Below are 26,581 nucleotides of genomic sequence, written 5' to 3' on the forward strand. Positions count from 1 at the left end.
TTTGTTAGCTGCAGCCACCGTATCCCTGCAATCTTCTTAATCTCATCCGCCCACCTAACCTTCTACCGCCCCGTGTTACGCTAGCCTTCTCTTGGAATCCACTCCATCGGTTACTTTGCCTTCGCAGTATATGCCCTGCCCAAGCCGAATTCTTCCTCTTGATTTCGACTAAGATATCATTAACCCACGTTTATTCTCTTATCCGCTCTGCCCGCTTCCGGTCTCTTAACGTTACACCTATCATTTTTCTTTCCATAGCTCGCTGCGTTCTCGTTAACCTAAGCTGAACCCTTTTTGTTAACCTCCACGTCTCTGCCCTGTAGATGAGTGCCGATAAGATACAGCTGCTGTACACTTTTCTCTTGAGGGATATTGGTAACCTGCCATTCATGATCTGAGAGAACCTGCCATATGCGCCCCACCCCATTCTTATGCTTCTTGTTATTTCCCTCTCATGATCCGGAACAGCTGTCACTACTTGCCCTAAGCAGACGCATTCCCTTACCACTTCCAGCACCTCGCTTCAAATTGTGAACTTCTGTTCCCCTGCAAGGCTGTGAGCATTGCTTTAGTTTTCTGCATGTTCATTTTTAGACCCATCGTTCTGCACTGCCTGTCTGACTCATTGATCATGCTTTGAAGCTCACCTCCTGAGTGGCTTAGCAAGGCAATGTTATCAGCGAATTGCAGATTGCTTAACAAGAAATAACAGAGAACATAAGTGTACAAAGCAGAAAGACCACAAAACAGCATCAGCAAATAACTCAAAACAACCCATAGCCAAGTGTTATTCTAAACTGACAAATGCCATGAAAACTAAATATCATGAACCCACTTAGTATCAACACATTAACTCTCCTTACCACGCTTGTTCAAATCGATCAGTTTGATCGACAGTGCAAAATGGCCCATAGGGTGTAATCATGGCCTTTTTCAACACCTAGCACCATCCAGTATATCTTTAAAAACTGTACTTTAGTTTCAGATTCATTTTTTTTTTTTTGCCAGCAGGATAAAAGAGTATTTTGAAACTTCCTGGGAAGCAGGGTGATCACGCAGGCATGGCGTTCAAGGTGGATTCCTCGTTTCGCACCAACTGCTCAGCAATGGCGCTGTTCTTATAATTCTCCAGCGTTGACACTTGGCTTTGTAGATACAAGCTACAGTGATGCATGAAAATATGAGATCCATTCCTCTGATATAAGCTCGGACAGTTTCACAGAAACCATCACCCTTCTAACATGACAAAACTCAGAAATAGGTGTCATAGCCGACTACAGATATAATCCAGACTCGAAGGGGGCTGAAAATATGTCTCAATTATGCGAAGTGAGAATTCAGGGGAAGCTTTTTTATACACTTCATACACTTTTTGATGCTTTATACTGGAATCCGAAGCAGATTCCTAAATCAAAGTGACACTGAGGACAAACTGAAGCTTGTTGGCTTCTGCATTCTAATGAAACGCTACTTTCAACTGAAAACGGAGCTTTCATGAGCTAGAAAAGGTTGAAAACTCAAATACTGGTATCGCCGCCACCAGCTGGTTTCACAAGCAAACTGTGATGCATAAAGACTTTTTTTTTCTTGCACTGATATTTAGGCTGGGCTATCCTTTCACTTCCAAAATGGTTATCATGGAATCCTTTTTTTAATGTAGACATCACAAGTTTGAACCGTGTCGCAGAAAAGTTTAAAAATGCAATTTTCTCGGAAACAAATGCATCCTTTGACACGAAAATTCAATTTAACATCAACATACGGTCTCCTCGATTTGGCTGCACTTTCTGCACTAGTTCACAAAAGTGTCGTGCCAGTGCAGCGCCAGTTCTTGCTGCGCGAGTGTAGCCTCACACTAGTGCTGTCGATGCGGTGGCCAAATCGAGTGCAAAAGTGCAAACTTTCGTCTACTGCGGCTATATGTGTTGCTGTTTGTCGCGTGTTTTCACATATGCGCGAGATAGTTCTAGCTGTATTGAACGCTGTGCATTTGCCCGAAGTGGCACATCTCGTGGCGCGGCTATGAAATTTGGTAATTCCGAAAGTGGTGAAAAATTTGACACTGTTCTTTCCGTTGTGTTGTGCAAAGTGGCGCAGGCCGGTCGACCGTCACTGATTTGACGGATATTTTGAAGAGGCAACAAACATTGAATTCGAGAGGTTATTCAGACTACCGCTCGAGACGATCTTTTACAGTTCATACGCGTGAATCGGGCTGCTTCCGTTCTATCGAAAAGTGACTGCGGTTGTCCACCAACAGTTGCCTGATCTATATTTGAAATCAACTAGATCGCGTTCACTTTCGGCGGACGGTGACGTGAGTGTCCGAGGCTAACTGGCAAGCAAAGGTGTGGACTGACCGCGAGCTCGAGCCCAGTCGCTGTCGTAAGCGGAGGTACTGATGTCGCAGCGAGTCACAAACGTTGCGATCACCCACGTATTATAAAACATCTCATCATCTGCCTCATATGGAATTGCCCCATCGTGCTGCATCTATAATAATAATTGCACGCAAAAGAGAAATGGTGTAACCAACGTGCGAGGCTGGACAGAAAGATGAGAACCTATACGCAGTACGTGTGCCATATGCCAGCCAGTCGCTTACGCGCATACACAGACGCACGCACACTCGCACGCATGCACACACGTACGCGCACTGTCATTTCAGCTGTTTGGTGAGGGCACAGTGCAGATGCCGCGTCTCTCACGGGTACGCGGCCACCTCAACCATGGTCTCAACTCCGCTCACTAAAACAAGCATGGCTGCGGAGCCGTCTGCAACGAAGCGCGCCAAGCACCTTGCACTACATGCACGAGAAGAGAACTCGCCCGGAGGCTAGTGCAGCAGTGCAGAAGAACTCGTGCAGCACGAAGTCAAATCGAGTGCCGAAGTGCAGGTGTCGCTAGCTGCACTGTCAAATCGAGTGCGAGAGTGCTGCACTTCCTGAACTGGTGCTGAAAATGCAGCCAAATCGAGGAGGCCTATAGCCAGAAAGAGCTACTGAATCATATTTTTGTTATGAAAAAAAAATTGGATGAAATTGTCGTCAGTGTACCTTTAATTAAGCAAGCCCAAATTAACCAGATTCCACTGTACTCTACTGTGCAGGGTAACAGTCAAATTAACTTGAGTGTGCCTCACAGTCTTGGCAGCACTACGGGGTGCTTAAATGTGATTATGGCCACTAAATTGTGGTTATTTGTACCAAGACGCATCCCCCTTGCTCCCGTATGTGCAGCATAAGATCGAGCAGCTTTTCAAATGACAGAAATGTGGACCTGCCTATGTTCATGCTGTTCCTCCAGCTGCCAATGCATACACAGGGGATTTCAACTGAAGGTGACGCACTTTTATTTCTCTTTTTAATTAATGCAGATTTCATTTCAGCATTTCAAACTGACATGAATTCAGAACTTTCTCAAGGTTTCACCACAAATAGTGTTCACACAAAAAGTAAGCATCACATGTTTCACTGCTCTTTCAGGACATGTGTGTTACTGCGAAAGCAACTGCTCCTATGCCAGCAGAAAACACAGTAAGACCTCTTGAAGCAACAACAGGTCCCAGACAAGTGATGAAGGCTGCCCCATAATAACAAGGGCAAAAATAGTCAGGCTCCTGTCACGGACTACAGGAACGCTGGATACAGACATTGCCAAAGAAATAAGCTTGCTTACTTGAATACACTAATATGTGCAATAAATTCACCTTCTTGAATGCGGTTGGGAATATAAACCCCCTCACTTTGTTGCAATCATCCAAACAATGAGTGAGATCACTTGAGACACACTCACGTCCTGAACTTTCTTGAGCCAGGTACGGAAGGCTGAGTTACCAAAGCGCTGCGGCTCGTTGACAGGTGGAGTCTCACGAACCCAGGTGTCCAGTGCATCCAGCACAGACAGCATCTTTGTGGTCACCTGCGTCATGTGCAAATTGACAACGGTGTGGAAACAGCCCATAAAATTTTCATCGCAACTGCTCTCACTACAAGTGGGCTTGTTTTCATTTATGGCATCCTCTTGGAGCATTGCAGTGGGTGGGCAGGTGCAAATATTGATATAATACCATATTCAATGAATATCGCAAAATGCACACTACCGCTCAAAGACAAACAACGCCAATAAGAGAGTAAACAACAGGAGAACCAAGAGAAGAGTAACTCTGTTCTGCTTTCACCACATGGGCTATGAAAGAAGAGGGGAGAAATTTTCACCTGCGCAAGTAAGGCTGTTACCTCAGCCCATTGTGTAAATCACACGTCCTAGCTTAACAGTGAGAAAAAAAAAAGACTTGGACTAGGTTCATTTGAGCTCTGGCCATATTTGCCTTTATTTGAAGCCCTTAAGTAGGTTGCAAACATACATTTTACACCTGGACAAAATGTAAAGTATCTCTAAACCTGCCAAGTATCAGTTCAAAAGGTCTTCTGAAGAAATTCTATCAAGACCCAGCTGCAGAAGTTGAGTGGTCAATACAAGCATTCAAGACCACCAGCCTGAAAATAAATCATATTCTGTAGCGATGGACAGCCTAACAGCCCCAACAACACACAGTTCATTTCCATAATCCAACTCAGTGAGACATGCAGATTTGCTCGAGTTATTCAAAAGTTGGTTTAAAGGGTGCCTTAAAAAAACTTGGGGGACACTTGATGCTCTGCCTTAAGGGCATGATGCAACAGCGTTACGGCTTATTTGCTGCTTTCTTAATCAGTACCTTTCTAATTACACACATTAGCATACATCAGTAGACATACTAGACCATGTGATACACCACAAGACATGCAAGCTCCCTTTAGCCAAGTCAGACAATTATGCCTCAATGGCCTAAAGGTAGCGTGTCTGACTCGAAACCCAAGGGTCATGGGATTGTATCCCAACTGATTACCCCAATATTCTTTTCAGCATAATTAATTTACTTTACATCATTGCATGTCATAATGACATTTGAGTCATGCTATGACTTTGGAATCAGAATTTAACAGAAGATTTAACCCTTTAACCAACTAATTCCCAAAAAACATACCAAAATCACCAAATTCTTTCCGCGATTTTTGCCAAAAATGACTTGTCAAGCTTAAGACACGAGCTAAAAACACAAAATGAGTTTCATGGACAACTACCACTCTCTATAGTTGCAAACTGCAACCAAGGCAATAGCCGGCCGTAGCTAGTCTTTGGCAGTGGGTGCAACGCAATCTCTATCCAGACGAGTCTGACTAGTCATAGAGATACTATTGGCACAATCTCCCGTGTCTGTTGGCTAAAGGGTTAGTCATCTCCATTCCACAGCTCAGCATGTGAGATCATGGCCCTCTTAACCAATCGCAGTTTTCTCAACATGCCACTCCTGCTCTACTGAACAAGAGAGGCTTATGCCGTCATGTAATATCAAACTCTTCAGAGCTGTTGCTGTCATGCACCTTAGGTAGCAGTATAAGCTGGCCACAAAAATTTATTCAGCAGGCCCACTTTGAGCGGCAGTAAAAATTTTCCAGTTAGATGGCCTCGAAAAACAGGAATGATGACTCGCATTAACCAATATATGCTTAGTGTCCTACATGTAAGACACCGCTTTTTTTGTGCAGTAACTCAAAGTTTATTGCCTGTTAAGCTTGTGCCTGCTAGCGTAGGTTCAAGAGGCTCTAAAATTTTCCTGTGCAGGGGTCACATTAAGTGCATTCAGAAAGCGCCACCAATCTTCTTTGGAAGCAGTCAGCAGATTCGACCCCATCGACTATACTCTGAATTCGCAAGAAATTCAAACAAGATTTGTGCATTGTAATGAGAAAAGCATCATGCGTGATGTGGAGTGTGACATAAGAGTCAATGTTAAATGTTTCACACTTTATAATAGGTAGTGATTCTGCCTACACTCCATTTCATACATAGCAGTCAACGCTACCAAAGCTGGTGCACCTGTTCGCGCAGGCTAAGTCTGCACACAAAAAGTAGTTCACTATACAACCAAAGTGAACACAGGCAGATTTCGTTCCAACAAATCTCAGGTACCATGACTAACCTCCTGCACTTCGTCTTACCTCTTAACACATTTTCACCCTCTGGCTCATCGAGGCTTTGTAAAGCAACAATGACGTGGTGGTATGGTACGCGGCTGGTACAGCAAATTGCTCCGATTCCATCCGCGCATAAAAAGTTGTTCACACTCAGTGAAGATTATAGCCAGAGGCCCCAAACATCGCGTGCCTCACAGCTTCGACCATGATTTTTAATGCTACTGCATCGTTTTATATCGCTCTTTGTTTCGCTCGAGGCTTCAAGAAGAACCAATAATATGTGGCGGAGTAACATCGTTTCATGGGCGCACTACTTCCGCAGCCTCCGCATTGTTGCCTGCTATGTATGAAACGGGGTATATAGTGTCCTACATATTAGGACGGCTCAAAAGTTGTTGTTGAGAAAAATATTTTCATCAATCAAAGGAAGATTATGAATTATTTAGTGACATAAGCATTTTATATAAAAAAATAACAAATTTTAAAAATTTCTCGTGTTTCGGCATATATGAGCTAAAATGACCAACTAAGGCATATCGTCCATTGTCAAGCCCTCAAAAATCTGTACTGCTAAGTCTCTGGTCAGATTAAATAGAGAATAAGCTGGGACTTGCTGCAACAACTTCAAATGTGAAGCTTGGGAGCATTCTCTTGAATGGCGTTCATATTGGTGGCATTATAGAGACTACAATCTTTTCCACCTGCGACATGGTAAAACAGTGGTAACCACGAATCAACGGTCTTTCTAGAGACAGAGCCACTGGCTTGTGCAGATGGAGTAGCTCATTGATGTTGACATTTTTAGCCAGCCCGTAACAATTCTATGAAATTATACTACTACACAAGGGTGGATACAACATGAGAACCGATGTACTGCATCCTTAATGGGCACGCTGATTGCCTATAATGCTTAGATTGCCTCAGACATAAGGTCACCACATGCATAAATCGTCGAGAACAATACGCTACCAGTTGCGTGGTGTTCTCAGGTGATTTTGGCACCTTCGCTCAGCCACGAGGCCCACAGTAATCTCAACAAAGTGCGCTACACGAAAGATTTTAATAATGACGAGGGAATGTGGAATTTATTGACTAAACTAAAAATATGACTGCTGAAGCAAAATTGTGTCAGAGGAGAATATAATATGCATGACACTGAAAAACCATCCAATTTTCGCTAGTTCCTATTACAAGCTCTTAGCAACAGAAGGAAAATACAAAATGCGGAGATTTCAATACAAAATCGATTAAAGCAGCCCACAGCACATTTGGTGCAAACAGGTACACACACACACGCACACAAAGAAAGAGGATACAGGACGAGTGCCTAGTCTTTGTGCCATACTGCTCTTGCCAAGTGCACGCCAACTAGCCCAGCAACAAATCCTTGAGTGAAAATCACCTCAAATATGCAACATACAGGAGGAGGAGGACCACCATTGGATTGCTTTTTTAGGACTTGCCGTTACGCTTTACTGTATGATGCATAGGAAATAAGATTCAAAATTTATAAAACAACTATAAAGCCTTTTTTAACAAGGCAGAAGTGCAAAACACAATGGACACAAAAACCGGCAAGGAATGACAGCCGGCTTGTGCCTCTGACACCCCAAAAGTAAAAACCGACTCACCTCAGACACAACAAAGTCATCGGTTATCTTCTTGCCCTTGATTTTTTCATTCAGAGCCAGGATGAAGCCAACATACTCAGTGTAAGCCTGGTGCAGAAAAGAATGAGAAAGCCAAAATAATGAAAGAGTGGTACTTAAAGTTTGTTTTGAAGATAAATCCAAAGAATCAAGCTACCAGTGGATTGATTCACACAGAAACGCATGGAAATGCGGCTGATACAGAATCTCAGCCAACTAGTGCAACCATTAGACGGTCTAATACAGCATCAAAAAATGCACACTTAAGCTACCAGACACCAAACTATTGCCTTTCACAAAAGCTTAAGTGTAGTGCAGCAGCTGGCAGGAAGCCTGGAATTTTGTGCCAGACATCTCAAGTACAAAGCACTGGAACTGACATGCCATGCTAGGGTAATCTGACTATATTTGTCGGTAGTGCTAGCAAACTTCAGGTGGTGAACAGGCACCTAATTGCCACGGTGATGTAATCTGCCCACTAAAGGTCAAAAGGTGAATATTCACTAATAAGACTTAATACTATGAGAACCCTCATAACAATACTTGCAAAAACCTCAAAAATAGACAGGAAGACAATTCGAGCAAAATAACAGTGATGACGTATAACACAACAGAAGCTGCATGTCAAAGATGATAAAGAGTAAACTTTGTCAAGTAAGCATGCTTCCTGTTGCACATTTACCAATACAACCTCTCAGTCTCACCATCAACATGCACGCAGGAGCTGAGATTATGCACAAGCAGGCATGTGTACCTTTCATGAGTTTCATTTTTTGTGGCAGTTGGGAAATAAGAAAAAAACAGGCTTTTCATTCGTTTAAAGAGAAGCTGTAATGTTTTTTTTTTTTAGAATTGGAGGTTATTCAAGAATTCAAATGTCTGAAGCTTCAAGGTAATCACGCCAAGTAGTTTTGCATTAGCATTTGAAATGGTGATGTAATTGCCAGTTAAAACCACGACAATGTTCAGGCGTCTCCTCACTACGCTGGAGAAGTGTGGGGAAACTCAGGATGACGTCACTGTCTCTGAAATGTAAGATGTCGGCTGCTTTCGCCCACATGCTGCTGTGCGCTGCCCGATGCCACCAAACAATGCTTTGTGGGCTTCACCTGCGGTGGTGCTGGTTTTCATCCTTGAAGCAACCGTTTCTATGCGGCAAACATGGCACCTCAGTACGCAGTGCCATCACTGTGCACTGCAGAGAAGCCTCAATGCTGACGCAGCTTTATTCGGCGATTACGTCACCATTTCAAATGCTAGCACAAAAAGACTTTGTGCCCTTTACCTGCAAGTTTCGCATATTTGACCCCTTTATACTTGCCGAATTCTAAAACTTTTTCAATTGCTCTCTAAGTTTTAACCGCATGCAGAAACAAAGTGTTCCCGATATCCATGAACATAAAATACTGCATTCTTTCCATAGTGTGTTTACCCACCCAGGTTCTCCTGTTTTACTCTTCTAACTATTACCATAATTTAAGGACTATAATCTCCATTTGGTGCAGTCCGCACAGCTTAACTCTCAATGAGAAAAAAAAAATTTCTCATCGAGTCCTGCGGACTCATTAAGTCCGCAGGAGCCACTTGTAGGAAAAGCATTTAATAAGTAAAACACACAGAGCAAGGAGAGCATGGTGACCGATCTTTACTCCAAAGGCATCACGACTGTGCTTGCACTGTCTGCCCTACGTTCCTGTCTGCAGAACAAAACACCCAGCAGCACATGCATTGTGGAGGTCGGGTGCCTGCAGTCCAACATCTGCTTCATATTTATAATTGGGACAAGTCACACAGAATAATATTATCTCAAATCAAGATCTCAGTAAGTGCCAGTAAACACACGTAAAACCACTCGGCTGCACGATGGTGACAAGCAAAACACAAGTATGACCATAGAAAAACATGGTGTGCCATGGTATGAGAGGTTTAATGCCCCAAAGCTGCGCATGGGCTATGAAAATTGATTAAAAAATGAAAACTGGTTTTGAGGAAAGGAAATGGCACAATGCCTGTTTCACTTCTCGGTGGCCACGCTGTGAGCAAGGGGAAGGCGGGAGTGAAAGAGGTGCCGTAGTGGAGGGCTCCGGAATAATTTCGACCACTAGGGGATCTTTCTTTAACAGCACACAGGAGCTTTTACGTGTTTCACCTCTATCGAAACGCGGCCGCCAAAGCTGGGTTCGAGCCCGGATACTCCGGCTTAGTAGCAGAGCGCCTTCACCACTGAGCCACCGTGGCGTGTATGGGCTACAAGGGACATCGCAGTGGAGGGCTCTGGACTAATTTCGACCACCAGAGGTTCTTTAATGTACTCTGACATCGCAAAGAACATGGGCGTCTTTCGCATTTATTGCATTGTCAATAATACGTTCATTCACAAACCGCACATGTGCAAACATACAAGTGGGTCGAACGAGAGGGCACGCGACATGTTTTTTTTTTTTTGTTTTTTGCGGCAGTCACCCGCCGTGGCGGCTTCTCTGCAGTGCCTCGATGCAAAGAGGCGAAGCACCACTTTCAAGAACAAAAAAAATTAAAAATGGCGCGCTAGCATTCGCGACGGCCGTTTCTGCGGGGTCGCAATATGAAGAGGAGAAACGCTGAGGTTTCTTCGCGGTGCATAAGGGAAACGAGGCGAAGCTTCTATCAACTACAGCGCTGAGCTTATATATGAATTGGCCGAGTCTGGCACACGCAGCTGAAAAAGCAGAAGCACTGCGACCATTAGCTGCCGCAGTGGCTTTCTCACAGTACTGTAAAGCAAAAGGGAGAAGCATCCGAAAGTTGCAAGGCAGAGATTTTGGTTACTTTCGTCACTGCCATCGACGCACCGTACACGTTACAAATTTCCTCCCGCGCTAAAGAAAGCGTGAACGCGGACCGAATTCCGCGAGCTCTGGAATAGGATCTGTTCAGCTCTTGTGCCAAGAAATGCCAGTCGGCATTTTTATAAAGTGAAATTGTCAATAAATGCCTTTTTGCCTCATTCAGCAGTTACATTTCTCAAAATCAGGCTGTTTGGATCATACGTTTCCCCGGATAATATGTTTTCCCCCGCAATTGAAAAAAAAAAAAAAACGTATCAACGAGGTTTTACTTCAAGTTGGTGTCAGCATGGCATGCTTCTGCTCCCATTTTCACACACTACTCTGTTTAACTGCCTTAAGTCTTGTAAATTATGCATGTCACCTGCTACAGGTGCGCAGTTATTCAACAACCTGTGTGAACTTGCAATGCACAGGCACTGCTAGGAGCACGCATGTGACGCCAGGGCCCAAGGACAATACAGGGAGAGGGGCACATCACTGCCCCCTCTCTGGCTTCCATCCTGGTGCTCACCTGCAGCAGCAATTAAATGCAAACGTGCCAGTGGGTGGCTTGGAGCTCTAAATATGGTACATGGTTTGACTTCTCACGATCGTCTGCTAATGTCTTGCTAGTGTTTTCCAATCACCAGCTTCATTTCTTTCCAATGAAAACATGGAGCAAACCAAAAAGCGATGGCACCATGGTATGACAAGAAAAGTAGACAATTTGTAGAGAAGTTGTGAACAGAAACTGAGAACAGCTATGGCCAGTGCCACTGGTTCTCAACAGTGAGTAGACCAGAACTGCTGAGACATTTACTGTCTGCCCATCATAGCCAAATACACTGGAATGTAAAACCACAAAGGCCACAGAGCTCTTGTGCCCAAGGAAAGAAGGCAGCGAGGGTGAAAGGCGTCTCTGTAAAGACAGAACCCTCTCCTCCTTGTTCTCAGCTCTGGCCACTGCCCGTGTTCCAAATTACCTGAGCACACTAGTACATTGAAATGCAGAGCGCATAGCATTACTGAAACTGTTTTAACACACTGCAGCATCAGAAGAAAATATAAGAGCAGCAAGAAAAACAAATGAACATACTGCAGCAAGAAAAAGGCTCAGCAGAAAAACAAACAAAACCAGTAATGCTCGCAACGGATGGTTGTAGAAACTGAACTCAGCAAGAGGAAGCCTACAAACAAGCACCTGTGAGAAGCGCAGTTTCTGTTGCTTAATTCGCACTGCACACAAACTAGCCAAAAAGCTGTTTGAATGCAAAGTGACATTGAGCATGCCATGTATGGTGCACTGCAACATCATACAATGGTGCCAGCCAACCCAGCCATGCAGCATAATGACCAGAGGAGTGCCTTTGAGGGTCATGCTTTAACATGATGCAGTTCTGTTCTTGACGGCCACTGTGTCAGAGCCTCCAGGTGTTCCAGAAGACAGACCTATGCTAAAATACCAGCAGGAACTCTGGCATACAGCGAGCTTTTGTAATATGTTTCAGCCCAGCTGCCAGTGTTACATGCAGTGTCAAGGTATTATCCTTCCCACACGATACAAGCAAATCTCCGAGCACTTCTACTGCCTAAGCAGCAGCCTGTGTCCTTGCTACACTAGGTCCAACCAAGAACATTATTTATAGCAGCCGCAATGTGACCGGTATGTTTGGAGTTCTGCACTGCACTGCACAACAGTGATTGATGCCTGTGCCAGTAGCAGATCCGCTTATCTCATGGCTCCCTGCATGCAATATGCTCTTGAGCATACTACAGATTGGTGCAGCCACGCAAAGTCCACGAGGCGAAAGTGTTTTTGCAGCACAGGACGTCACTGCCGCTCAAACTTCCAAATTACGGCACTGCAAAGTTTACCATATATCTCTGAGGCCAAATGATGACGACAAGGCGATGAGGTAGTACACTGTTAATGTGTGCTTTCAAAGTCTTGACCACGCGGCTCACAGCATCCGGCCAGAACGCACACCGCATGGCACACGAAACACAGTCACTTGCTTCTTGGTGTGAGGACAGGCCAGAGAAGACAACGCTTCTTGCCTGTGTGCCATCCAGCGAGCTATTCGCGTACCAAGATGTCACCAAACCAAGCAGCCCTTTTCACCAGCGTACTTCTCGTAGCGAGGGAGACGCAAGCTCTGTTAAACACTCGCAAGTGGCTGCATAACTTCAGTAGCCGTGGCACGCACTAAAACACGGGCGACTCGGTTGCACAGATGCGCTGATACGAGCGCTTCTCGTGTGTTCTTGAGTCCTAGAAAACGACAAACCAACCAGGAAGGAGAAAAGCAAACGCAGCGCGCGTACCTCGCTCTTCGTCCAACGTGCCATATCGTCTGGCGTCTGCACTTGCCGCCTCGGCTCCACATAGTGGGGTTCTTCGCCGCTATCTGCGTCAGAGGCAACGTAATTGATCCGCTCGCAACGAGACATGAAGCAGTAAGTCGCTCACAAACATCCGAACCTTTCGTTTTACCTGTCATGATCAGCACTAGTCTGGAGACGCCGAACGACTTGGCACCAGCGGCAATGATGCGCTCTACCACCGGGCAGTGTTCATGCTGTGCTTCGAGTGTAAGGTATCTCAAAAACGAATATGTATGCGTGCGTCGATTTTCAACCCCCTAACGTCGGCCTGTTCGTGGCACGAAGCCGCGTCGAAAACCTACAGGTTCGAAAAAAAAGCAAGAAAAGCTAATGATGATGATGTCCTCAGGCTTCAGTGAATGGCACGTTACCAAGAAAAGCTGCTGTCAATGCGATCTCTGGCGCGGCCTCCGGTTGGCTTTCGCTACGACTACTACGGAGTCGCTCCTTGCAGTGAATCACGCATCGTAGTCATACGCTGAGCAGCTGTGCCTGAAGGGAAGATCAACACTCGTGCACTAACGCAGTTCTACTGGCACCGCAAGATTACGTCGCGCTGCGTGTGGCTGGGGGGGGGGGGGGGGGGGGGGGGGGGGGGGTTTGATTCATTACGCAACGCGAAATGCGGACGCAGCGCTGCCTTTTGCCACTTCGCACTGTTTCTTCCCTCCGTTCTTTTGCGCCGCACGCATAGTGAATGAATACCACTTGGCCAATACCCCACTCTTTACGGAATGGTTGGCAAGGCGAAGAAGGTTACGATTGCATCACTTTTGACGCAGCAGGGAGACGAACCCAAGGTTGCACAAGTACTGCGGGGAATTTCAGTTTCATAACGAAGTTCCGCGCAAGATGCTCACTGCCTGCAGCCGCCCGAATAGTTTCAGTAAAATTAACCGACAGCCCGCCGCACTTCTCAATTTTATGATAGTTACAACTGCGGAAAGTCAGTATGCGGTTAGTACGTAGTACAGCCAGCGTCACCTTTGTGTAGAGCTCGGAAGGTGCACTTCCCTGCAAACAAATCCAGATCTTGTCGCAGCCTCTTGGGTCCAGCGGCAACGCTTGTGCGGAAGTAGGGCCAGATAGACCCGCAAAACAACTAAGACACAAGCACTTTTCCAAGCAATCGGGGGCTGCTCTCTAATTTCAGTTTTTGCTACGAGCGCCCTACACAAGGGTGATGCGGACTGTAGTATTTACACAATCTGTTGCCACGGGCGACGTAGAACTGTTACAGGCACGCTAACCTAAGCGTGGCGACTACCCCGGCCTGCGCATGTGTTCGTTATGCGCCGGCTTAACCCCGTTCCCTTGCCTGACCGCCATCCGTAGAGCTGCAGATGTTGCAATTCGGCCCACAAGTTGCGTGCAGGGCGCAGAAAGCCCTGCAACGCCCCACACCTGCCGCGCATTTGCCATGCAGCCGCTCTGCACACAGCACGCCGACCATATGGCTCGAAACAGCAAAGCTTGCGTGATGGCAGTAAGCTTTGCGGCTGCGTACCACAGGCGAAACAAAAACGCCACCAGCGGATACATCGTAAACATTTATTACAACCACAATAATTAACTCTGCGTATAAAAATATGTTACAAAACAGGGGGAATTTGTACAAGGCATAGCAAAATACCGCGATGCGTTTTGTGTATGAAAAACGGCTATTTACAGGCGAACAATGATCACGGATGGCTGTCAGACCGTGAGCGCCAGCACGGGAGGTGGTGAACGCGGTCCGAAGCACATCGGACTGTGCCGAACACAGGTCAGGCAGCGACGCACCGCGCCGGAGCTGGGGCTCTTCCAGCGTGGACTGGCAGTTATCCCACGAGGAAGACAGGCCCTTGAGGCCGGAGTTAAAAGCCAGAACCAAGTTCGATATGGACTCTACTTCCATAGCATCCGTGCTGGCGGCCGCGGTCGCTTCCTGCTGCGATTGCAGGTCCAAGTCCGCAGGGAAGCAGTCCGCCTCTGCTTCCCCGCTGTCCGACTCACAAGACGCTGACCGCCTCCAGAGTCGAGTCCGCTTTACGCCGTTCTCATCGTCGTCGGAGTGCGTACGACGACGCTTTTGGCAGCGGGTTGGAGGATCGGCCGATGGCGGTTCCACATTCTCCTTGTCGTCGCCGCCGTCCGTGCTGGCGCAATCCTCGTACGCTGACGTCACGGGCGACGTCACCGTCCGGATAGGCTTAGCGTGAGGCGACGAATCTTGTTCAACGTCGACCTGCTCGGGTTCACCCGCATCGGCGTCGCTTGTGCACGGCGCGCACATCACAGAGTTGGAAAACGAGGCAGCCTGGAATGCATCGTCGAAGTAGGTCGTACGTGCCTTGTACAGCACACTGGCCACGAGAAGGCTGCGGTGCAGGCTGGGTCCACCACGCTGAACTCGAGAGGTCGCTATTTTCCCGAGCGAAATGGCGATAACCTTTTGGGCGTCGTTGTCCATCACCATGTTCCCCGGCCGGGCGATCTCGATTAGCCGAGACGAGGGTCTCGGGAAAACGCCGAATTACGCGCGGATGCACAGTACGGCGACAGCGGCGCGACACGACACCCCGATGACCCCGCGCCGAAGAAGACTAACCGTTAGTGAGGGCACTCCGTAGTAGGGGAAGCGACGCCCGCTGCCACGGCCAAGCTGGAGGAAGTGACGTATGCGATTAGGTGAGCTGACCAATGGCGTGCCTCGCCTGTGACCTCCAGGAATCGTGCCGGGCTTTTTCTCTCCAATGGCGGCCGCGTGACGTCAGCGCTCGGAGGTGACGAACGCGTTTTTCTGGCTGTGTATTTTCCGTCCGAGCGGGGAAAGAACCAGCGGACCTGGGCGGCGGAGGTAGCGGCGAAAGCAAAAACGATATACAAAAAAAAAACGAGCGGCGGCGTAGAACGCGTGCTGGCGTGCTCGTTGGCCCCCGTGCGCGCGTCAGTGACCGGAGCCGACCGGCGCCTCGGACGGATTGTTGCGTCGGTTGCGCACTGTCGCGTGTTTTCCTTTTGGTTTCTGCTTGCCGCTCGCGCTTCGCAAGAAAAGGCGGCGGCGGTCGACAAACTTGTCGTGGTTCGCCAAGTGTGGGCGAGATTTCGGCCGCGCGGCTCACCCTTTTCTTCCTCTCTGGGGCGCGTCGCATCGTGAGATGTCAGCTGTTGGTACGACGGCAGCACGTTGCAAACGTCAACAACTGATTTCGTCGTGCCTCGAATGACGCAAGACGAGCTATTGCAACTGCAGATAGCGGCCAGTGCGGGATTGTTGACTCACGGCCGGGCGCCCAGAGAGGATATATATATATATATATATATATATATATATATATATATATATATATATATATATATATATATATATATATATATATATATATATATATATATATATATATAATATATATATATATCTGTCTACCGCGATCGTGTACGATTACGATCGAGGCGAAAAGATGATGTGCCTTTGATGATGCGACTATAACTACTGAATCGAAATATATGTCCCTAGCAAAGCTACCTGAAACATTTGTGACCGGTGTATTTATCTATGCGTCATACTTGGAAATTGAGGAGGCGTACTGCGCTTTATTTACACCTGCAGCTACACCCGTGACCGCGTTTGTACGTCGCTTGTGCCCGTTTATAGTCGATGTTTCCTATAATTTGACAAGACTCGCAACGCTTGAAATATCCGTTCGTGCGTGAACATCCAGCCAGCTCGCGCTTGGCCGGCCTACCACGCGTACCACGCGACGATCGGAAACATTTTGTCTGGGCAAGCAGCAGCATGTCACAACAACATCCGCCGGGTTGTTCATTTGCCAGGCATTTCGTTGCAGCCCGTACGGATGGCTATCGGCCGGCATGCCGCGCGCTTTCTACGTCAAAACACGAACACATGGGTTCAGTTAGTGGGTGGTGTGTGCACAGAAACTGAAATATTTTGTTTCAAGCATAAATTTGCTCCCTGGAATTAAACCAGTGCTCGCCCTGTCGTGCGGTTGTCAATAAACTTGTAGACACTTTCTGTAAATCTGATTTTTTTTTCGCTGTTCTTCTAAGCTTGTGAAACCCACTATGCACTAGCATTCCTCAGCGTATCATCCAAGGTCCATGTCATAAGCTGCTAGTAGCGCTAGCGAAAACATGCCGTGCGACGCGGTAGCCCCCGAGATGCATGTTTTGGTTCGTTGTGAAATCTCGGAGGCTATGATGGGCGTTGGCGAGGGCGTACCAATCTAACCTAACTTTGGTGACTCAATCGTCCATGGAGGGGGCTCATTTTGATCCAGTGTTCCAGAAAAAATGCTAAACAATCTTGACGCGGGCCCTTGCATACTTTTGGAAAAGTTCGCATTTCACGCTGCGACAAAGGCGACTCTTGGCGGCGGGGAAAACAGGGATGCTGACGAAATCGGCAATGGGAACATACAGGATCTTTAAGCAGGACATTGTGAAAGAAAATATCTATGATAATTGTAGGGGAAGCTCTTTGTTGTTTGAGGCCAGGACTGGAGTTTTGCGGACTAATAGAGTGGTGGTGGTGGTGGTTGTTGCTATGATGGGGGGGGAGGGGGCACTGGTCCCGACGTATGTTGGCCCGTTGGGCATATCACTCTTGGGGACCAGGGGAGGGGGGTGAGGGGATGTAGGTACCACGAGATAGACACGTGCGTTGCGTGCGGAGAGGAGGAGGAAACGGCTGAACACTTGATACTTTTCTGTAAAGGGCTTCACCCTACAGTGGAAAGCAGCAGGGCTGATTTACCCCCAAAAAATGGGGTTTAAGGACAGTGAAGGGAAAGTGGATTTTAAGCGGGTAGAAGTAACCAAGCGAAGGTTATCTGATTGGTGGCTAAAATTGAGACAAATAGTAAAATTTCATAAGTTATGGCTAGGTGGCTTGAGCCACCGCGGGCCGAGCCACCCACCGCCCGGTTTAAATTGACAAGCGATTGCGGGTCGGTAGGCTGGAAACGCTGATTGGCCCCAAAAAAAGTGACGTCACGCCTCTAACGTCATGGTTACGTGACATTTAATGACGTCATGTCCGATTGGGGACAGACACATTTTCTTTAGAGTTTTCTCAGAATTCCCCATGTTTGTGACCACTTTGCCGAGCGGGGCGCAGTTGAAGAACCCTTGCCTAAATGCTCCCGCCATTCACGTTTACCCCCCGCCTTCCCCCCCACCCCCCCCATAACACTTTCCCGAACTCGGATGTTTTGTAGCCTTTTTTATTTTTATTTTGTGTGTTTGTGTTTGCATGCACAGTGCACGTGTCTCTACTTAAGCTAACTGCGCAGCTGATTCCGCATTGACTATTCCTGCCGAAGAGGCTCCAGGGAAGTGTCCTGCCATGTCTGCGCTTTATTCTGTTATTTTTTACTCGTTTTGGCCAGGGGCACGCGAGTACACGCATCTCCGCGAATCCGCCACCGTCTGTTTCTGTACTCGCCGCCGCTCTGCCTTGAGGGGCGACCATTCTCCCCTCCCGCTCCTCGTTTTCCTTTAATTCTTTCTTTTTTTTTCTGCACGCTCCCAGCGGCTTTTCGGTGGACAGGGTGCGACAGCGCGTATTCTTTTTATATTTATTACTCTTTCTCCCTTTTCTAGTATTTTTCTTTTCTGTCCATCTTCTTTCCAGCACCCGATTGCTTGCTGCTATTTTCATGTGGCGGACATGTGTGCCAATTACAACTCCTCAAGAACGGGAGGAAGATCGCTGTAACTTCAGTCTTGAGAAAGGACAGGCTCTGTCCGAAATGTCGACTCCAAATAAATCTGTCTAAATGAACCGTCTCTCAACTTTGCATATATATATTTAGTTACCCGGCCTTGATGTAGTGTCTCTGTACACATACCGCATGATGATGGCATCCGATTCTGGTCGCATCCTATGGAAAACACAAAAACGATGATGCTCCTAGCCAAATTAAGTACCATCGCTGCACTTACTGATCTGGTCCTCAAGCTCCACTTTTTTGAATTCAACAACTCCTTTTACCTACAAACGAGTGGTACCGCTATGGGAACGAACATGGCCCCAAACTATGCCAACATATATATGCATAGCATTGAATCGGAGTTTATCCGCTCATACCCAACAAAAGCGGCTTTTTACAAACGCTTCCGAGACAACATATTCATTGGTATGGACGAAAACAGAGGACCAATTCATCCAGTTTATTTCAGCATTTAACAACGTACATCCAAACATCTGTTTCACACACCCTTACTCCACCAGTCAAATTAATTTCTTGGACGTCTCAATTCGAATGGAGAAGGGTACCTTAATCACCAGTGTCTATAGAAAGCCCACGGATAGTCAACAGTACCTTCATTAGAACAGCTGCCACCCACGCCACTGAAGAACTTCAATTCCATATTCCCAAGCCATCAGATTCAAACGGATCTGCTCACGACCAGAAGAGTTCGAAGAAAATTCTAGCCGTATTCGGGCGGTTTTGAGGGACCAATGCTATCCGGCCTCCATTATTGATGATGCCGTTACGAAAGCGGAAGCAACAGATCGTAATGAAATGTTTGGGGATCCCCCATTAGCAACCGCAAATGAACACCGCTCTAATCTCATCTTAACCTTCGCAAACAACCTTCCTAATGTCAACAAAACTCTAAAAAAAAACATTTCAACATAATCGAACAAAACGATCTACTGTCAAAAATTTTTCCAACAGTTCTACAGGTTACCTACAGACTACCAAAAAACATGCAGAATTATGTAGTTCACTCTACTGTCAATAAGTAAAACCCTGTGGTTTGCCTACCTTGCAGGAAGAATCGCTGTCAAGTTTGCCAGCACATGCGGACAACAAAACTAGCTCAAAGCACACACTCTAACTTCAAACACTCCATCCGTGAAAACTTGAACTGTGACAGTAGTAACGTAGTACGCATGCTCGAGTGTGGCAATTGTCAGATGCAATACATTGGCCAAACAGAGAATTCCTTCCGAATTAGATTCAACAACCACCGCGCGCACACCAGATCTCTTTCTCTCCTCCCCCTGTCGAAACATCTTTCCCAGGAAGGTCACGAGTTTCACAAACTAAAGGTTACGCTGCTACAGAGCGGCTTCCAAAATACCCGTGAGCGTGAGCAACGAGAGTCATAATTTATATATCAGTTTAATACTGTGCAGGCCGGTATAAATGAAAACCCTGGTACTCTCTCCACACTTCAGAGATCATAGTCCTAGCCCTACTGAAATTCACAGCACCCCGACTGCATCGCCTGAGGTCATGCCAATTTGCATGCTTGCTTCCACATGCCGCCCTTCTCCTCCCCCTGCCATTCTTTCTTGCTCATGACCAGAGAAAACAGTTCTGAGAGCAAAGCATATTGCCTATTCCCCCCCTCAACTTTTTATATTTTTTATATATTTTATTTATTTTTTTTCCTGCTTTGCAGATAATAGAGCGTGATGCTCCATATAGGGCAGTAACCCATTGCAATAATTCACACTTGGGCGATTTCGCGCCTTCGTTCCCCATTTTCTTTCTGTTACTCTCCCCTCTCTCTCAGTTTTTTGGAAGGAGAACTCTTTTTGTCTCCACGACGGAAGGCGGGCGGAGGCACCTTCGACGCATCTTCGCGTTTCGTAACTTCACTTAATTGAGGTCTCCTTCGTTTTAAAATTGCGCTCGTGGCGGGAGGCGTTCCGGAAAGACGCTGACCTCCGACGCCGCGCGATTGCAGAAGCATCTATAGCTTTGCGCCGGGATGCAGGAAACTCAGGCGCCAGACGCCTCTAAGTAGGTAGAAAACAGTGCCTTCCACTGGTTCCATGGTATTGGTGGCTGATCCGGGGTTTTCAGGAATGTACGAGGGGGCGTAAGATCCCGTGAAACTCATAGTAAAGGTTTACCTCGTCGGCACGTTGTTGTATTGTAGATGCAAGATCGAACGACACACCGGAGCGAGCAATGTCATGCTGACGCCAAGTTTCCTCCGACCTCCCCCCCCCCCCACCCCCCCCCCACGCCCACTTCTACTTTTCCTGCGTCACGTATACGCGGTGTCAAGCAACATGCATGTGACTGAAACTGAAACTCTGAAGAAGAGAAACTGAAAGTAAGAGAATTGAATTTGAAAATAAGAGAAGAGAAACTGAAACTGCCGCACAGTTCATTACCTGATGGACACAACAGTATCACGTATTGCTTAACGTCCTCATAAAACCACTGTTTGTTCGTCTATAACATTAGCAGCATTAGCATATGTTTGCTATTAATGACACCCAGGTAATGAACATGATTTACCAACTTAAGTAGTGTTGGTTCTGGTGTAACGAACGAATAATTTATAGACATGCCTTTGTGTATACGCCAGAAATTAAATTGTGAAGCAAGCCTTGAAACTGCCTACCTGATGGACACAACAGTATCACGTATTACTTAACGTCTTCATAAAACCGCTGTTTGTTCGTCTATAACATTAGCAGCATTAGCATATGTTTGCTATTAATGACACCCAGGTAATGAACATGATTTACCAACTTAAGTAGTGTTGGTTCTGGTGTAACGCACGAATAATTTATGGACATGCGTTTGTGTATACGCCAGAAATTAAATTGTGAAGCAAGCCTTGAAACTGCCTGTGCATTTCTCATAAAAAAAAGGAAAAAAATTATCTTGCTTTCATAGCATGCATGTCATCTATATCAGATGTGATTGTAATCTTGAGCTACAACTTGAAATGACCCTTGCTGGCTGCCATGAAAAATCAATTTTTTAATTGTTCAACAAACCTCATAACTCATTTATGTCACGAAAGGAATGAAATGCTTCACTTATGTCTCATTGCTTTGGTACAGTCATGGTTCATTATGCAATGTAAAATCTGATTTAGGAATATTTTGTTACTTGTTGCATGGTTTGTTCCTGAAATTCAGCACATCCGCCAGTGTTGCGTTCCCGCGTGGTTTTCTTTTTTGTTAATTGAGTACAGATGAATAGCCACCGGATTCTTCGCCGATCGCCCAGTGTGGGTATGTGCGATCTTTTGATAGGCTAACAACAACAGCAACATTGGCCACGCTATCAGCTTCCGCAAGTTAGGTTCACGCAAGGGCAGTGGTGGAAAGGTTCGTCAACGCGCAGTCAGCATACGAGAAAGTCTTGCCTGTCGGTTTTGCCTTTCCCAGTGCACCGTGCGCATAAGTGAAATAATAAGAAGCCCATGCCGAGACGTTGCTAGGCATTTTATGATTATATCGTTACGTTAAAATCATGCAATGGTATGAGTGCGTTGGAAGATTCACCAGAAAAAATGTCCGCACAAAGTCATTTGTACAGTTCAATTGCTCATAGCCTTCAGTTACCTCCCAAGTTATTTTTCTGCTGTTTATGTACAGTGGTTGACATTCATCATTTTGTCACAGTGCAAGCAAGTGGCGACTTTTGAATTGGTGTAACTGTACTGCCACATTTTTAAAGCTTTTGTTTAGTCATTTGTTGATTCACATGACATTATAATTGCGCATGATAAAGCATGAATCAGTAAAGTATGGCGTGAGGTTATAGCCCGAAGCATTCACAAAGGCTTCACATTAGTACATCTTTTCATGAACATGAAAACTGTGCAGTCAGCACTAAGGCTGTGTTCCTCCTACTTGCTGTACGTGTTCATTCCAGTGTTGTCCTCATTCGAACTCATGGCAACCAACACAAAGGATGGGACAGATGAACAAGAGGATGAGTACCGACCCATCATTTTTTGCCTGTTCCATCCTCGGGCTCTCTGTCGTGATTCTGCACGAGCCTGCCCAATCAGTCACCAGACCTCTCAGAGTGCCCTCATTTTCTGCCGTGATATAAACAAGGAAAAATAAAACTCGGTATACCTCGATCTGCACAACAGATAATTGCACTTGATTTCCTTCATAGGGCTTCCATTCAATGACCGTAGTGGCCAGATTTATGTAGCGTCTCAGGACATGTCGCTCAATTAGCGGTGGTACAAGAGCACTGCCGCAATCTTCTGTTACAGGACCATAGGGCAGCTGAAAAGAAGATTCCACTGCCTGCATGCAGAGCTGCGGATGGCTCCAGACCGATGCCCTGCCATCATTGTGGCGTGCTGTGTGCTGCACAATGTGGCTAAAAAGTATGCATGCCACTATGACGAAGCGTGCCAGGTGCCACCAGAAGTTGCGGCTGTGCCAAACTGTGGAAACGAGGATGGCAGTGCAGTCCGCAGTGCTCTTGTGCAACAGAACTTTTCTCACTGTGAGTACAACTTAATTCATTGAAATCCTGAGGTAAAATGTGTGGTGAAAGCATCTCAACATGCATATCTAGGCAAACTGACAACGCTACCTAATCTAAATTCCTCCTAAATTAGCTGCTCTCCCGGGGCTGCGACTCATATTCTATGCAGATGATATCACTTTATGAACGAAAATTGGCAGCAATGGTCAGATAGAGGACACACTGCAACAAGCTGTAGAAATTTATTTATTTTCACATAGTGCAACCTTTATTGGGGCTATTGCAGGAGTGGAGTTAACAATTCGTTGTGAAAACGGCAACATACAACAAAAACGCACATACGCACACACATACAAAAGATTGCACCCTGACATGTTTGAATACATAGTGCGAACAATGTGATAGGCTGTAACTAATAAATTGATACAATGCACAATGAACACAACACAAAAGGAAACGTCATGTGCATCGATCGCTGTTAAAAGTGGCTTCAATGGAAGAGACCGCGTTATGCCAGGAATTAAGTTCCAATGTTCAACGGTACCAGGAGAAAAAGCTGTGTTTGAAATTATTAGTACGGGCAAAGCATGGCTTAACATTAAGGCTGTGATGACTCCTCTGGGTGATCAAAGAATATCGGGTAAGGTAAACGCTAGTTGTGACTTGATAAAGTGGAATTGACGATGCAGTGCAAGAACTGCAGTGAATCCACATGACGGTGAACGGACAAGGGGGTTAGATTAAAAGCAGACAAGGCACAAGAAGGTGAAAAATGCCGATCATATTGACGGTATATGAACCTGATGGCTTTCCTGTGGACGCTCTCAATTTGAATAATTTCACATTGTTAATGATTATTCCAGACGGGAGGACGCGTATTCAGTGGCGGGACGAATTAAGGATTTGTACATTAATAGCTTAGTTTGTTTTGGTGCATTAGGTAACGTTGTCCTCAAATAATAGAAGACCTGACTGGTAAAGCAGCGAATCAGAGACACCACGAGGCCGTCGAGCCAGAAATTACAGAAATTACAAACATCCGTCTCACTTAACATCTGGGTGGAAGGGCTTCCTGTAAAGCAAGTTCAAACTATAAGAATTCTTGGACTCTTCCTTGAGTCAAACAGGAAGGACAAGAGACATTATAAAGACTAAAGACAACCGCCAACATGACAGTAAGACTAATAAGACAAATTGGTAACAAAAGGACAAGAGTGAAGGAGAAAACTGTGCAGAACAGTACAAGCATTTGTACTAAGCAGGCTTGTGTGCGCATTCCCATACCTGAAATTAGCACTGATAAAGCCAAACTAGAGGGTATAATTTGACACGCATACAAGGTTGTGTTAAGGCTACCGAAGTATACCTCTGCCGACAGACTGCTGGGCCTAGGAGCACACAACACCCTAGATGAGATTAAGGAAGCACACTTAACAATGCAATGAGGTCTGCTTTCCCACACCAAAGCAGGAAGGGCCATATTTCATCGCCTAGGAATAGGCATCAAGCTGCCACCACTAGACATCAGGACACAAATGCCTAAACGCATCGCTCAGGCAATACTAGTCGCGCCACTACCTAAGAATGTCTGCTCACCATGATGAGAGAAGGAAAGCTACGGCAAAAGCTCTACACAGAATGTACAGCTAACATGAACAAGTGCTATATGCAGATGTCGCAGAAAACCCACAGAAAAAAGCGTTCGCACCATCGGCGGTGGACACGCAAGGCAGACTGATAGTCTCCGGCACTACTAAAATGAGCCTCAGAAACGGCAGAACAGGCAGTCTATCGCCCTTGCCATCATTATCACGAATGCTGATACTATACTAAGTGAGTCTAAATTTACCATATGCCGTTATGCGAGGAGAATAATTTCTCGGGCGGCAATGAATACATGGGAACAAACAAAAACTTAGAACTAGCAGTAATGGTCATTAAATATGCTAGTATTGACACATGCTTCCCACCCAACTCACTCTGCATATCTTTTTTTTAAAGGAAGTATATTTCATGGCAAAGCAGGGCCAAGCAAGCTGTGATCCCTATTGCACGTAAGTAACTTATTTTACTGTCAAAACATATCACAAGCCGCCGCGGTGACTCAGTGGTTATAGCGCTCGGCTGCTGACCCGAAAGACGCGGGTTCAATCACAGAGCAACTACGGGTGAAAATATCTGCTGAGGTTGCACATGCTGTACAATAAACATTATGCAGTACTTAAGAGAATGCATTGTTGGGCGAGTCGGTCAGTCATGATGAACACAGGGTGCTGCGCACATGTAAACAAGGACGAGAAGGATATACAACAAGCGCTTGATGTGTACCCTTCTCGTCCTTTTTATATGTGTGCAATAGATATAAACAAGGACATGCATAGGAGAGGTACAAGTAAAACCGAAGCAGTGACCTTGTGGTAGAGCATCTGCCTCGCATTCGGGAGGTGCTGGGCTCGATCCCCAGTGCCACCGGGTACCCACCGGTTTTCTAATAAGTACAAGATTTCCCCCGGCCTGCTGCTCGGCTCCTTTGGGGTGAGATGCTTGGGAAAAGGGTCCTGGACCAAACCGTAAAAAAAGAGCCACAAATGGGCTTTTACCGCATGAGGTGGATTAAGGGTTGCTTGACAGCGGAACTTATCTCTGATCCGTCAAGGCAACGGTTTGGTCCAGGACCCTTTTCCCAAGCATCTTACCCCTGAAGAACCGAGCACCAGGCCGGGGGAAATCTTGTACCCATCAAAAAACTGGTGGGTACCCGGCGGCGCAGGGGATCGAACCCAGCACCTCCCGAATGTGAGGCGGATACTCTATTACAAGGCCACCGCTTTGGTTGCACATGCTGTACAATAAACATTATGCAGTACTTAAGAGAATGCATTGTTGGGCTAGTCGGTCAGTCATGATGAACAGAGAGTGCTGCACACATTAAAAAAAGGACATGCATAGGAGAGGTACAAGTAAAACATTATAGCTAAACACTTCAAATGTAATGATGCTCGCCAAGGCACCCAGTGCCAAGTTTCTAAGTACAGAAAGTTTGTGAGCTCTGGCGCTCCATGTGCTTTTGTTTGGCGTTTTATAAATCTATCTTCGCACGTTCTGCCTGGACCTGTGTCAGTTCTGTTAGTGCATCAGCTAGGCAGCCAAACTTTTCAATTGTTTTAACAGCTGTGTCGTTAAACTTAATGAAATGTTCGGCTGCATGCACCATCTTAGTTACTGCATCTGCTGCAGTCTGTGCTGTTGCCTGAACAGTCTCAGCTGCCCTTTTTTGTGCCTGTAGAGAAGCTGTCTCTAGCTCAACATTCTCACGATTAAGTTGGATCACCTCCTGTAGGTGCCCAGCCTGCTGCATTGACTGTGACTGCCGCCGGCAGGGCTGCAGGCTGTCCTGTTGCTGGTGCTGATGGCCGCCGTGTGCTGCTGACTGGTGTGGTGTGTTGCTGCTAGTGACTGCTACTGCTGATAGGTGCAGCCTCGTTCACTGTCGGCTG

The 26,581-nt window shown here is 46.3% G+C and overlaps 2 protein-coding genes and 1 pseudogene across 3 annotated transcripts in view; 1 reads left to right on the forward strand and 2 right to left on the reverse strand.

The window, feature by feature from the left end:
* Window positions 1–14,155, reverse strand: part of LOC144115923 (serine/threonine-protein phosphatase 2A activator-like) — a 48,532-nt gene extending 34,377 nt beyond the window's left edge. Inside the window, exons 1-4 of one of the 2 annotated variants that reach the window (XM_077650554.1) lie at window positions 12,971–14,155; window positions 12,802–12,884; window positions 7,652–7,738; window positions 3,796–3,921 (exon numbers count right to left, since the gene is read on the reverse strand). In XM_077650554.1, the coding sequence (XP_077506680.1) occupies window positions 3,796–3,921; window positions 7,652–7,738; window positions 12,802–12,884; window positions 12,971–12,977 (303 nt within the window). In that variant the 5' untranslated portion in view covers window positions 12,978–14,155. Of the gene's footprint in view, window positions 1–3,795; window positions 3,922–7,651; window positions 7,739–12,801; window positions 12,885–12,958 lie in introns of both variants that reach the window. The other variant, XM_077650553.1, reaches the window with a different exon arrangement.
* The window catches only part of RpL35 (Ribosomal protein L35), a 170,538-nt gene that overhangs the window by 82,052 nt on the left and 61,905 nt on the right, over window positions 1–26,581 (forward strand). The gene's annotated exons all lie outside the window — the stretch shown is intronic.
* Window positions 14,399–15,530, reverse strand: LOC144115926 (uncharacterized; annotated as a pseudogene).

The sequence above is a fragment of the Amblyomma americanum genome, chromosome 1 (genome assembly GCF_052857255.1).
Source record: "Amblyomma americanum isolate KBUSLIRL-KWMA chromosome 1, ASM5285725v1, whole genome shotgun sequence".
In the NCBI taxonomy this organism is placed as follows: Eukaryota; Metazoa; Arthropoda; class Arachnida; order Ixodida; family Ixodidae; genus Amblyomma; species Amblyomma americanum.